Source organism: Rattus norvegicus, chromosome 20 (assembly GCF_036323735.1).
Source record: "Rattus norvegicus strain BN/NHsdMcwi chromosome 20, GRCr8, whole genome shotgun sequence".
Lineage (NCBI taxonomy): Eukaryota > Metazoa > Chordata > Mammalia > Rodentia > Muridae > Rattus > Rattus norvegicus.
In genome coordinates, this window is record NC_086038.1 from 13209902 (window position 1) to 13223481 (window position 13580).

At 49.9% G+C, this 13580-nt stretch overlaps 1 protein-coding gene and 2 long non-coding RNA genes across 14 annotated transcripts in view; 1 reads left to right on the top strand and 2 right to left on the bottom strand.

Annotated features, from left to right (window-relative positions):
• LOC102556392 (uncharacterized) overlaps positions 1–4040 on the bottom strand; it is a 51770-nt gene extending 47730 nt beyond the window's left edge. Inside the window, exon 1 of one of the 2 annotated variants that reach the window (XR_005497389.2) lies at positions 3904–4040. This is a non-coding gene — a long non-coding RNA (uncharacterized LOC102556392). Of the gene's footprint in view, positions 1–342; positions 1264–3903 lie in introns of those variants that run through there. The other variant, XR_005497388.2, reaches the window with a different exon arrangement.
• LOC102556333 (uncharacterized) lies at positions 1–12935 on the top strand. Of its 10 annotated transcripts, XR_010061056.1 has the most exons (7): positions 1–227; positions 374–455; positions 1257–4773; positions 10239–10379; positions 11226–11311; positions 11811–11966; positions 12796–12935. It is a non-coding gene; the product is annotated as an uncharacterized LOC102556333 (long non-coding RNA). The 10 variants fall into 10 exon arrangements; XR_005497375.2 differs by lacking the exon at positions 12796–12935 and having other exon boundaries at positions 1257–4961; positions 11811–11970; XR_010061055.1 differs by lacking the exon at positions 12796–12935 and having other exon boundaries at positions 11811–11970.
• Upb1 (beta-ureidopropionase 1) overlaps positions 6792–13580 on the bottom strand; it is a 26324-nt gene continuing 19535 nt past the window's right edge. For both annotated transcript variants that reach the window (NM_053845.2, XM_039098386.2), the window contains 4 exons: positions 10897–10978; positions 10039–10081; positions 8704–8858; positions 6792–7105 (listed from right to left, as the gene is read on the bottom strand). In NM_053845.2, coding sequence (NP_446297.1) covers positions 6995–7105; positions 8704–8858; positions 10039–10081; positions 10897–10978 — 391 coding nt within the window. In that variant the 3' untranslated portion in view covers positions 6792–6994. The remainder of the gene's footprint in view (positions 7106–8703; positions 8859–10038; positions 10082–10896; positions 10979–13580) is intronic.

The window sequence follows — 13580 nt, forward strand, 5'->3', positions numbered from 1 at the left end:
CCCTCTCCATCTACTCTCCATCCCACCTCCCGCCCCCATCCTACGTGTCCCTGGGCTGCCTTTTCCCTCTCCTCTCTCTGTCCTTTTCTGTCCCTTTCTCCGCCCCTACCTCTTTCTAGGTTCCCGCCCCTCTCCCTGGCTCCCTTCCCCCCATAAACTTCCTTTTGTACTAGGCCTGTCACATGATGGTGATTACTCGTGGAGAGGCATCGGCACGGCCCGCTGAGGTACTCACTCCCATCATACCATGCTTCACAAAAACAACAATCACCATCACCAGGGGAATTCCCTTGCCTTCTTCCTGTGATGTTTGTCTGCTTCCTGGATTCCATGTTTTCTCACCGTGTGCTCTCCCCCCTTCCTTCTCCTTCAGGGCATACGTGCTGCGGGAGCTTCCTGAGAATCCGGATATGCAAAGTCTTGCCCGTCTGAGGGTAGCTAATGCTCGGTTACAGGTGAGAAGACATCCTGCCTCAGAAAAGGGTGGCCGTTATCTTCCAGAACGGCCCATGGTCTGGGAGCCTCCAGAACTGCTGTTGAGACCTGAGCCATTCTGAGCCCTGACTCTGTGCAGAACCCTGCAGGATTTCTTTCTCTCAGCATTAGGAAATGTCACTGTGAGATGCCCATCATCTTGGTCTCCCTCGGTGTCCCTTTCATACTGAAAACTCATAACTTTTTGGCTCTGGGACGTTTTCCTCAATTTCTTTGTTGAGCTTCTGAAATTCCTGTTGTTCTGATATTTCGATGAATTTCGCATCTGTTTATTCCTAGTTCTGTCCCTGCCCTTTCTCGGAAATCTCTGTATGGTCTAGATAACCATCTAGTAACGGTTGTACTTTTAGTTTCAAACGTGTGAGTCTATGAAGCATACAGAAAACAGAAGTGAAATAACTTAGCACCCCGACAGAAGTAGTAGTTAGCATAGCAGCATCAGATCAGGTGCTTATCCTTAGATCTCGTTGAAACCCCGCGACAAATGGCTAACCGGAAGTGCCTGCTAAAGCATCACGGCAGACACTGGCTACCAGGCTCTAAGCATCACGAGGACCTGTTAAAGGGTCATCCTGGTCGACATGCCCACCTACCCTAAACCTCTCTAACCCCTGAGCATCCCTCACCCAGCTTCTCTAGTTCCTATATAAGCCAGCCATCTTGGCTACATGTCTTTTTTGTTCTTGGCCCTTCTCTTGGCTCCCGATTCCTCCCTTGGCTTCCTCCTCTCTTGCCCTCCCCACTTCTCTTTGCTCTTACAGCTCGGTTCAATCTGGAATCTGCCAGATGCTTCTGGCTGCGCTCTCCCTCATTGCTAGACTAAAAACCATCTAGACCACACCTAGGGACAGTCATGTCTTCATTTTGTATTCACGTCTAACGTTCAATTGGTGTGACTGGGGCAGCCTGATTTAAAGAGCAAACGAGGACAACATCAAACCTCCAGGCCCACGGTATCCAGCAGAGACTAGAGACTCGCAAGGACAGCCTCAAAGAACCAATCAGGGGAGGTGGGCGGTTCTCGGCTGAGACCTTTCTCCCGGGATGTTTCTGCTTTCCGGTTCCCACTGCAGACATTTTTTAAAACACTTGTAATAAACAATAACGTCCAGGAAAGTCTGTCCTGAACGATGTAATGGTTTCACTACCCTTAGCTGTCCCTTCTTGTACCCTGGGACTCTCTCTGGAACATGTTTTGTTCTATGCCCAGCACAGACCCAGTATGCACCTGAAATAGATTCCCTGAGCCATGCATCCAAAATTATTATTTACAAAAGTCCAGCAATATTGTCAAACAGAAGCTCCATTTGTAGTGATCCCATTGGGCAGGTGCATGGTGTCTACAAGTCTTTGGTGGCCAGGACACCCTTGAGGCCAGGATAAATCCATAAGCTCTGGTACAGAAAGGGATTCAGAGTCCCCAACTGTCACCTTACTTAATAGGCTCAGAATACAAACTCCCTAAGGGCCTGTCTTCAATGTCCTCTCAGGACTTCAGTTTCCCTCCATCTTCCTCCACCAACCCTCTCCTCTGACTCTTGCTGTGTCCCCCTCCCCCACCGCTCAGCAAGCGGCTTCCTGCACCAGCACCCTGTTTTGTTAGTGATATCTGTGTCTGCTTCTAACAGCTGGCCCCAGCCTGGCAGCCCCTAGCTCTGAAGATTATCCAATTATCCCATTAGCCCAGCATGTCCTTCCTTCCTCTGAGCTTTTAGCTCCCCCTCCTCCCTCTCCCTTTCCCGGGGCTCCTCGCAGCCTCCTTACTATTTCCTTAGCCAGTCCTAAAGCCGAGTCAACCTCCCCAGCTATAAGGGACGCACATGTCCACCCATCAGTCTGCTTCATTGTGTAAGGAAGGAATATTACTCTCAAAGCCAGAGTCACATGACCAGTTAATGGCAGCAGAGAACTAACACCTAGAGCTCTGGCCATCATAGCTATGCTTTCGGCTTTCTTCACCACGTGCGTGACCTGTCTCACCAAGCGCATGCGCGACATGTCCCGTCCAGCGCATGCGTGAAGTGTCCCATCAAGCGCCCATTGGGGTTGCCTCTCCCATGAATGAGATACTTCTATGAATAAAGTAGCGCAGAGCCACAGAAGAGGTAGAACCAAGGAGGTGCAGAATCGTGGGAGCTGCAGGCAGTTGTGTCAGTGGCAGAGGTGAAGCCACGGAAAAAAAAACGTGGCTGGAGGACCTAGCAGTGGAGCGAGTGGCAGCTTCAATATCAGCACTCAAAATAGGGCCGTGCAAAAACAAGCTAAAGTCAAGAAGTGGGGAGGAGGCAAAGGATGTGAGCTACTCCTGTGCAGGAAAGGGGTGTCCCCACCAAATGCAGTAGATTTGCACGCAGAGTGCGGGCTGTGTTTATATCGATCTTGGTCCTGCTAGGTCACTAGGGGGAAATGAGCTACTTCCGGTCAGGCTTTCAAGGACATCTAGAGTTCAGTGAGTCTTAAGATGGCAAAAGGTACGGACGGACGAGACTGGGGCTCTACCTTCCAAGGGCTGAGTTAGGCTTCAGCAGTCAGCAGCTGTCAGCACCTGACAGTTTCCTCAAGCCTTCTGTGCGAGCCTATGGGGAATCTGATTGGCTGCTGATTGACCCATACCTCGTACAAGGCCGTTAGGATACCAGGGAAGGGCAGCTGTTAGATGAGGAGTCAAACTGTCCCGGCCTTCAACATCTTTGCTTATCTACAGGACAAATACACTTCAGGAGGGAATGCTTGACGGAATTCTCCCTAAGAGATTTTTAACAGTGAGGAACAGTGCTTCGTAAAAACAGGACTAGCGTCCTTTCTCATCTGTGGGTTTCTGGAGAGTGAGTTGGCTGGGCTGAGGTATATCTCCGTGGCAATGGGCTTGTCTCTCCTCTACGAGGCTGCCTTTACCTTTGCCATTTGTTTCTTTTTCTTTTTCTTTTTCTTTTTTTTTTTTTTTTGGTTTATAAAGATTTGTCTTGGGGGCTGGCGAGAGAGATGATGGCTCAGTGGTTAAGGGCACTGGCTCCTTTTCCGGAGGTCCTGAGTTCAAATCCCAACAACCACATGGCACCTTTTTTTTTTTTTTTTTTTTTTTCCCGGAGCTGGGGACCGAACCCAGGGCCTTGCGTTTGCTAGGCAAGCGCTCTACCACTGAGCTAAATCCCCAACCCCACATGGCACCTCTTAACTATAATGTGATCTCATGCCCTCTTCTGGCATGCAAATGGACATGCAGACAGGATACTCATAGATATAAAAATAAAAGACTCATTTTGGGGGCTGTAATTCCAGTTAGCTGGGATACAGGAAGTCCCTGGTTCAGTCTCCTTTGGGGGATGCTGTGTTGTTTGTTCAGTATAATTTGGCCAACCTAACTTTACTGCAGATGCCAACAATTAGGTTGTCAGACAAGAGCTTTACCTCAGTAGCACGGGCATGTGGTTAATACAAACAGGACCGTCACTGGTCTGATCCTCCAGCATCGAAATAAAGGACTTTGAAAGCTGCTTGCTAAAGCCTCATCTGTCTCGAGAGCTTGTTTGGAGGTTCTAGCAGGAGAGCTCAGCTACTCCTACACCCTTGGCCGAAGACAGCTTCTCCTCCATTAAGGGAAGGTCGCCCTCTTTGACTGAGCATGCGCTTTGCGAGGGGTATGCATGGAGCGGGCGGGGGAGGGAGGATGGGGACCTAGGATGATTCCTAGCCAGCCGTATCAACGGAATCAACCCTGGTGGTCGATGAGGTGACAGAGGTGGCTGCCAGATGGCCCCCACATCGAAGCCTCAGCTACCTATGAGAGCAAGGTGGGAATATGGAGAAGTCAGAAGCCTTCATCCAAGATGGCGCCCGCACCTGCACACTACAGCTGATGGAACCCGGACCAATGCCGTTCTTCCCCGAGCATCTCCCCTGTGACGTCATCAACGGCCATGTAAAATCTCCTTCCCTAGGCTCATCCCACAAATGTTTACTGAATATCTACATGTTTCAGGCAGAAAACCAGCCCCTACCCACCCCTCTGTAGGATCTGCTTCCCTGGTATGACCATTCTTTTCTGGACAACGACAGGAGTGGATAATCCAATAATGCGTGGTGTCTCATCTCAGTACTTCTGTGTTAGGCACGCTAGTATATTAAGACGCTGAAAGGCCTTACCAGAACGTTCACCACATCTACAGTGGTGGATCTAACACATACTGGGATCTGAGGGCCACCGTTTCTACAGCACAGAGGATTAAGGACGGCAGTGTAAACGTGGTCTGGCAATTCCACTGGACTTTGTCATCCAAGGTGCTATTCGGGGACACCTATCGCTGACATGGGTTGTTTATGTAGTTTAGTTGCTGGGCAACAAGGCTGCCTTCTCTGATGGGAACAGGAAGGGTGGGACTATGAAGTACCACCTCCCATCCCTGACACTCTCTTCAACTACAGTTTGAAGCTCAGAAATCTACACATAACTACTGTCTATGTGGTTGGTACGAGGGACACAGCCTGTTCTGGTACTGCACTGCCCACTGCCAGGGGGCTTTATGGGACATGTAGTTTCTCTCGCCACCATCCTGAAACCTAAATCAGGATGGTCAGGTGGCTCCATTATACAAATGTAGGCAGAGAACTGAGTGTCTTGATGTTTTAGTCAGGGATCCACCACCGAAGTGGGAACCACGAGAAAATGGACAGAGGTAGACGACACCATGAAGTTTAGTGCGAAGAACTTCCTGATGGGATGATGGGAAGCCCGGTTACACAAGCCTGAGACCCACAGGGAAGGCCATCAGGAAGGACAGGCTGGTGTGCTTGGGCACTGGGTGTGATCGGCCCCACACATAGATGTTAATGGTGGCACCCACCGTGCTACAGGCAACCCCTTCTGTGTTTGTCATGGGAAACAGAGTCACTGATGTCTTTACCAAATCAAATGGAAAGAATTCCAGAAACCCGGATCCAAAGGGGAAAAGACAACTCGTCCTTAAGCTTCTGTTCCTTTGGGGTTGCTTTTGGCAAACAAAGCCTGTATCAGTTAGACCCAACCAGAGGCAGGACTCACAGGCAACATGCTAGGAGTTGTTATGAGGATGTAGAAGGGGTGTGTGTGTGTGTGTGTGTGGGTGTGTGTGTGTGTGTGTGTGTGTGTGGATGGGGGTGCTGGCTAGGTCAGTCTAATAGCTCCAGGGAGAAATGTCAAAGAGGCAGGGCTGGAACTGCTGTCTACAGAGAATTTCTTCCTCCCATGGAAGGAAGGCTCAGGCTCGAGGGAGCTCTTTAGCACTGTAAACAGACAGAGTGGGGCCCACCCTAGTTTTATGGCATGATCAATCAACAGGCTGTAAACTTTAAATCACATCTGTAAGACACCTTTGCACAGTGTCGGGCATGGTGGCACATAGCTGTAGTCCTAGCTCCTTAGAAGGCTATGACAGAATGATGTTTTGGTCCTGAGTTCAAGGCCAGCTTGGGAAATACAATGGGATCATGCCTCCCACCTCAAATTCTTCGTATCACCTAGTGTGATGGTTTCTATATTCTTGGCCCAGGGAGTGGCACTATTTGGAGGTGTAGCCTTGTTGGACTGGGCGTGGCCTTGTTGGAGTAGGTGTGTCACTATGGGCATGGGGCTTTAAGACCCTCCTCTTAGCTGCCTGGAAGCCAGTCTTCTCTTGGTGGCCTTCAGATGAAGATGTAGAACTCTCAGTTCCTCCTGCACCATACCTGCCTGGATGCCACCATGTTCCCACCTTGATGACAATGGACTGAACCTCTGAACCTATAAGCCAGCCCCAGTTAGGTGTTGTTCTTATAATTTTGCCCTGGTCCTGGTGTCTGTTCACAGTGGTAAAATGCTAACTGAGACACCTAGGTTGGTGCCCGCCTGAATGACTGGCATCTCTAAGTTGACTCAGCTCATCCTAAGAACAGTCCACCTGGTCACAGACATGCTACGGTCTCTGGGACTCTCATCGGCTCTTACTGTCTTCCTACTGGTACACACTTTGCCAAATTGACCCTCAAGGACGTGATGGAACCTGGAGACGGGATCAGTTGAGGAACAAGACACCAGGGAGAAGCAGAGAAAAGCTCAGAACTGGAGCTCAGCTTAAGGTCTGCCTAGTCCACGTGGTATTTCATCATAGATGTAGATGGAGACCGGGGTGGGAAACGGGGAAGTCTATCAAAGCTGCCCACTCCCAGGTATTACCGCCTCCCATCCTCCTCTGGGCCAGCTCCTTTCAGTGGCCTTAATATGACCCTACAGCATCTTAGACTGGGGTAGAATCTGCACTATGAAAAACAACATTCTTAAAGTATACGATCCAGTTATGTTTATTGAAGTTTCAATGCTGTCGGATCACCTTTTGAACCCCAAAACATTTCCAAATCCCCAGAAGAAAAATCTCATATCCCTTATCAACAGTTATCACACACACGCTTGCCCAGTCTACCCTCCTCCTGCCTGGGTATTGAAAACTCTCTCGCACACATGTTTAGAACTTAACCACTGCCCCCGAACCTAACCCGAGCTAGGGGCTAGAACCAGGTCTTCCTTCACAATGTTGGGACTGTAGTTGGGTTTGACAGCTTCGGCAAGCTCCCGGGCATACATCTCAAGTCGGCCCGTCATCTGAAAAGGAAACATAAAGACTTGGGAAGATTTAAAAAGAAAAAGGAAGAAAAAAAAAAATCGATTCCTTACTCGCCACCACCTCTGTCTGGCCACTAGGGGGCAGCCACAGGACAGAAATGCATCCACCATGCTAACTGACAGGGCTATTTGACACAGTCAATAAAGACAAGAATGGCCGCGTTGTGACCCCAAGGCGGATTCCAGTGAAGTTCAAGAGTGCATGATGGTTCCAACAGTCCATCCCAGTTGACCTTCACTTCTCAGCCCAGATGTGGTCAGGCTTGGGGCGTACACCAGCCAGGAACCGAGGCTTAGAACTAGAACTCTGCCTGCTCATCTTGTTATTGACGCAGATGGAGATCCGGGGTGGAAAGCTAGGAGCTCTATCAAAGCTACCCACTCCCAGGTATGCTCTCCCTCACACCCTCCCCTGTGCCAGCCCCTCCCATCAGCCTAGAAATGAGCTCATACTCCTCACCACTGGGAAGGCTTTTGGTCCAAGAAAGGGTCTAAAGAGAAACCTCTCTGCTTGTTTCTGGAGATGGATGGTGAAAGAGCTGGCCGCGTTCTTGGCTCTAACTTTTTTTTTCTTTTTTCTTTTTTTTCGGAGCTGGGGACCGAACCCAGGGCCTTGCGGTTGCTAGGCAAGCGCTCTACCACTGAGCTAAATCCCCAACCCCTTGGCTCTAACTTCTAACTGAGAGGGGATCCTTCTTTAACTCCAGTGGCCCAAGAAGACGACAGAAAGACCTTCTCACGGGCAGAATCTTGTTTATCCAATAAGAATCTGGGCCTCTGGAATGCGATCAAGAACTCATGCTCAGATGCTCAGATAAAGTCAGGGACTAGAGAATTTAGAGTCCACACCAGGGCTCCTCCGGTGAGATGACTTATAGCAAAGCCGTTGAGTAGCACAGAGTGGGACATATATTTTCTGTTTGTGAACGACTGGAAGTGAGTGTGACAGAGCTTACAGTCAGGAGCGCTTCCAGGGGTCCAGCCTTGGCTACTACGGTCTCATCTCACCTGCAACTCCTAGACTGCTGGCCCCACAGGCAGCTTTTGGGACTATTCCTAAGTCCTAGGGATGGGAGATGCTTGCACCGAAGGAACGGAGTAAGGTGGAGTCAGAGGCAGGCAAAGCCCCAGTTTTCCCACGTGACCCGGTTCCCACTATTGTCTCAATGCCTAGACTGTGGAGCCTGGTCAAGGGTTGAACCAGACACCCACATTTATCTTGTGTCGAGTGCAAATGCCTGGGAAGGAAAAACAGATCACAGAAGCCAACCCGTTGCGCTCTCTAGACAAATGAAATTGAGATTAATCTGGGCAAAGACGCCTAGAATCTAAATCAGATGGCCGGAGAATTTATTGAGACCTTACGCATGCGCACCGTGCCACCCAGTGCTTCCACCCGGCAGCCAGAAGAGTCTTAGCCCTCTGCTCAGGAAAGAGCTGCAGAGTCGGGGAGCCGAGGTCCTTTCCCAACTACCCTTTGGAACAAACCTGGCCACTGAAGTTCTGGTACCTGCAGACTGGATGGAGATCGAAGCAGGGTATCGGGGCAACGGAAGGAAGGGGGCATGGGTACCCACCTTGAAAGTCCAGAAATCATTAATCTGCTGGCATAGGTTGAGGTTGAGCTCAGTGACCAGCAGCCCGTCCTGATTGCGTGAGAGGCCGGGGGTCCGGCTACCGTCAGGAGCTGCCACGTAGCTCGAACCGTAGAAGTAGCCGAGGTCATGGTGAGCTTTAAGGAGCGAAGGGAAGTAGCTGTGAGGTTGTACACAGGGTGGGCTCCGAAGAAAGGCGGACAGGCACGGGGCAGGACACGTGGGAGAAAGCATTCGTTACCAACCCCATGTCTGCCAACTTCCAGTCTGCCTCCCTCAGGCCTGAAGGTCCTAGGCAGGGAGGCAGAACTTCGCTTTCACGTCAGTCACTCCCCGCTGCCCCTGAGAACGTGTCTAGATGGCACGCTTTAGGTGGGCTAGCCTTTCATCTTCAACAGAAGCTGCCCAAACCCAAGGAGAGTCTGCCTCTGGGGATGGTCCATGTGTCCCACTTCCTGTGGTAGGTCTGCCCGTGAACCGTACGGTCCGTCCTTCTTTTCCTGGAGCTGATAGACTTAACGCTCTTCTGCGTGCCTGAGCCCTTGACCAGCTACCACAGCGGAGTGAGGTGGCCCCTCTAAGATGGGCTCACCACCGCCTTTCCCACGCCTGTCCGTCTGTCATCAGAAGGCCTGTGGGACTGGAAGCTCTGCAAGTGTGAGGTGCCATCTGGGACTTCAGAGAGTGGGATCTGTTCATCCTCCTAGATCTTCCTGAGGGGGACTCACCCAGCCAGGGACAGCCTTGTGAGCGAAGAAGCTCTTTCCTCTCACGTTCTTGGCTAGAGAGGTGGGACCTCGGAGTGGAGGACTTCTAGCAGAGGTGTGTGTGTGTGTGTGTGTGTGTGTGTGTGTGTGCGTGCGTGCGTGCGTGTGTGTGTGTGTGTGTGTGTGTTGCTGCCTTCAGATCACAACCACCTGAGGACCCCAGGACCTATGACAATCTGTGCTGACTCTGGGGACATCATCAGGACAGCTAGATAGGTGGGGAAGGAAGAAATAAGATGTGTGAGTTCCCCTGCCTCTTCCAGAGAGCTCACAGAGGGGTTCCCACATCTTCATGGTCCAGTTTCATATAGTCCTGAGGAGGCAGAGAGACCAGTCCATTCCCATCTGATGCCCATTTAGGGAACAAGGTGGTCCCCCATGAAGGATCCACACCCCAGCCACAGACTCCCACAGTACATGCAAAGAAACGGAAGAGTCAGGGCTCCTTCCTTGGTGCCCAAGGAGAGGGACCAGGCTGTGGAGGAGACCCTGCCCAGAGGAAGTAGGTAGAATGGGGGACGATGAGGCCCACCAACAGGAAAGTCCATACCTTTCTTTCCATCTCCAGAAGTAAACTCATTGGGGTAGTGTTCCTGTGAATTAAGTGCAAGGCTTAGATGAACCTCTAGGGGGCAGCAGCAGGACAGTCATTTCCGATCACTCAGCCAGACAGAGAGCAGCAGGAGGCCCAAGCAGAAAACAGTTGAACAGAGGCTGGGGTCTGCACTCAGGGGTTTGTTCAATGTTCAGCAGGTCAGCGATGGGACTTAGAAAGCCACCGAGGAATGTGACAGGCAAGACAAGACCTGGATTTTGTATTTGGGTTTAAAACCCCCGGAGCAGGGAGACACTAGGTACCCGCAGTTCTCAGCGCTGGACAGTGCATGTGAGGTCAGTCTTTCTGTGGAAATAATACCTCACCTTGAATAAGGGAGCAGAGAGGAGAGGAAGGGAGGAGAATAAAGGGGAGGGGAGGGGAGAGCCAGGATGAGAGAAGAGAGGAGGAGGGGAGAGGAAGGGAAAGAGGAGAGGTGAGGAGAAGAGGGAAAAGGCAAGTAGAGAAGCAGAAGCAGAGGCAGAGGCAGAGAGGAAGAAGAAGAGGAGGAGGAGGAGGAAGAAGAGGAGGAAGAGGAGGAAGAGGGGGAAGAGGAGGAAGAGGAGGAAGAGGAGGAAGAGGAGGGGGGAAGAAGAGGAGGAGGGGGAAGAGGAGGAGGAGGAAGAGGAGGAGGAAGAAGAAGAAGAGGAGGGGGTAGAGGAGGAAGACGACTACCAGAACAAGCCATTTTCTCTCTTGGGACCCTAAAGTTTGTGGCAAGTGTGTAGAAGGAGCAAGAAGACAGGCGATGCATTCCCTCAGAGGCCAGCAGCCAATGGCCCCCTTTCCTTAAGCAGTACCTCAGACACGTACCTGACCCACACGGTTGAGGGCACAGGTGAAGCAGTGATTAGCGATGGCTGCGTTTCTGGCTTCGATCGGCCACATGGACTCACTGTGAGAGAGGGTAAGAATGAAGTAGGCCGTAGACTTCTCAGCCACTCTGCGGATGCTCAACTCTAAGAGGCAGGGCTGGGTGTGGTACCAATCTAGCACTTAGGAAGCTGAGGCAAGAGGTCTCTGAGTCAGAAACCAGCCCAGGTTACACGGGGAGGAGGACCAGGTCCTCCTGAGCTAGCTAAGACAGGAAACAAAAGATTGACAACCTCCGTCCCAAATCTCTCCCTCCTTCAAAACCTCAGGCGAACGAGATGATGCAGCCTTGGATGCTCATGGAGAAGCTGTTCTACACAGTTGTAGCTTTATAACCGTCATGGACTGAAGGCTGGTAAGTATCAGAGAGGAGCTAGGGGTTTAGGGAGCTAGTGAACGACCTGTGGGGGATGGGCTTGGAGATCATCCCGAGGGAGCCACAACACGGGGGTTTTGCATAATACTGCACTTAAAAAAGAGATGTCAATCACTTATACAAATAATCATATATTGGTTTAAGAAAATTTCCCAGAATCCCCCACCAGTCTAATAAATTAGGTGCTTTTATTTTTCCGTCCTCTAGGACTGTCCTTGCCCGAAGCACCGACCCTACCCCACCCCCAAGTCACAGAGTTCTGACCACACAGTGGGGACGAATCTCCCATCTTCCCATTGCTCATAGACCTTTATCACCACCCTGTATTACCTTCCTAATGACTCATTTTACTGTTACTAACCCATAGGAGAAATGGGTTGAGATTTATTTAACCCTGACATTTCTGCATCATGAATACCGTCACGCCACCACAAACATCTCACACGCAACCTTGCCCTCTGTGACATCACTTCCTTAGGCTCCCGTTCTAGAAGCCTCATCCCAGGAAGCAGACTGCTCTTCCAGAGACTGCTACAGCATGTCATTGCCCTCCCCACCCTTGAAAGTTAGAAGCTTGGGCAATTCTTGGCCAAGGAAGGAAAAGACAAGCATTTTCAGTAAAGCTGCCATGGACGTAAGAAGTTGTGGGCATATTACATTGGGTTGCTTCTGTTTGCTTAGATCCTTTGTATGCATAACGTGAGGTAGCTCTCCAGGTTTGCTCAGAGGCCAGTTCACACCCATATGCTGGAGAGGTAAACTTCAGGTTTCTCTAGGGAAGCCTAGATAGAGTTCCCTAAATGTATTCTAAATTTTTAAATTATATTTCATCTATTTAATTTATCCCCTATCAATCTATCGCCTACTTATCATCTCTCTTACCTCTCACCTATCATCTATCTTCTATCTATCTATCTATCTATCTATCTATCTATCTATCTATCTATCTATCTATCAATCATCTATCATCTTTCTATTATCTATCTTCTATCTAGCTATCTATCATATCTATTATCTATCTACCCATCTATCTGTCTATCTATTTGTCTATCTACCTCTGTGTATACCTTTGGAGATGACAGAACAACTTATAGGCACTTGGCTCTCTCCTTCTACCCTGTGGGTCCTGAGGATTGAACTCAGGTTGTCAGGCTTGGCCGCAGGCAACTTTACCTTCTAAGCCATCTTCCCATTCCCTCTCTAAATCTTATACACAGCCGTAGAAGAAGGATACTCCATGAGGTAGTCCCAAGGTCCCACTAAGACCCAGTGGATGGATGACTAATGGTTACCTTGTCTCTCAACCGACAATGGATAGTTACTTGCATTCAAGGCACCATGAGACCTATATTCTGAGTGGAAACCCTGAGGGGAAATCCAAAGTTTGATCTTTTCCCTTCTACCTCAAAGCACCACTCCTCTTCCATAGGCACTTAACAAGCGACTGGAGAATTTCATTCTAGGTCTCTCAGGAGCCTGCTGTGAAAATTCTGACTGGGGAAGGATGTTACTCAAAAAAGGAGCCTCGTGCTTCAAAGTGAAAGTAAATGAAAAGTTGCCTCTGACATTTACAAGAAACTGAATAAAAAAAAAAAATCCATTGAGAGCGTAGAGCTTTTCCCATGACCCCAACCCTATTGGGACAGAACTCAGACATCATAGCCACAGAATAGAAGACAACATTTCCTGCTTTACCCCTCCTCATGGCTTGGAGGAAGCCAGTTCCAGGTTGGGATGTTGGCATGTAAATTCCTAGAGCTTTTGAAACTCGGTAATAATTTGAAATCACCTAGGAGACATACTTCTGAGGATAGATATGAGGATATTCCCAGAGAGACTTAAGGAGTGCCCCACCCTTATCCCCACATGTGAGCAGTACTGTGCCCCTGAGTCCTAGACTGAATTAAAAGGAGGGGGGAGGAGAGACCTAATTGAGCAATAGCATTAATCTCACGCTGTCTCCTCCTCCAGACACAGATGTCACATTTCTTCTGTTAATGATTTCCTTCCCACGATAGGCTGAACCACAAAACCCCGTGCCTTCAAAATAAACCCTGCTTCCTTCGAGTTACTTCTTGCCTGACTTGTGGTCCCCAGTAACAAGAATAGTAACTATTCAGGACATCGATATAGGAGGGAGGAGGGGGGGTCTTCGCTTCGAGAAACCCAGCTTTATGGTTCATAGGCAATTGGAGGGAACACTGAAGTTTGGAGCTGTGGACCAGAGATGCTAAAGAATACCGTAAGG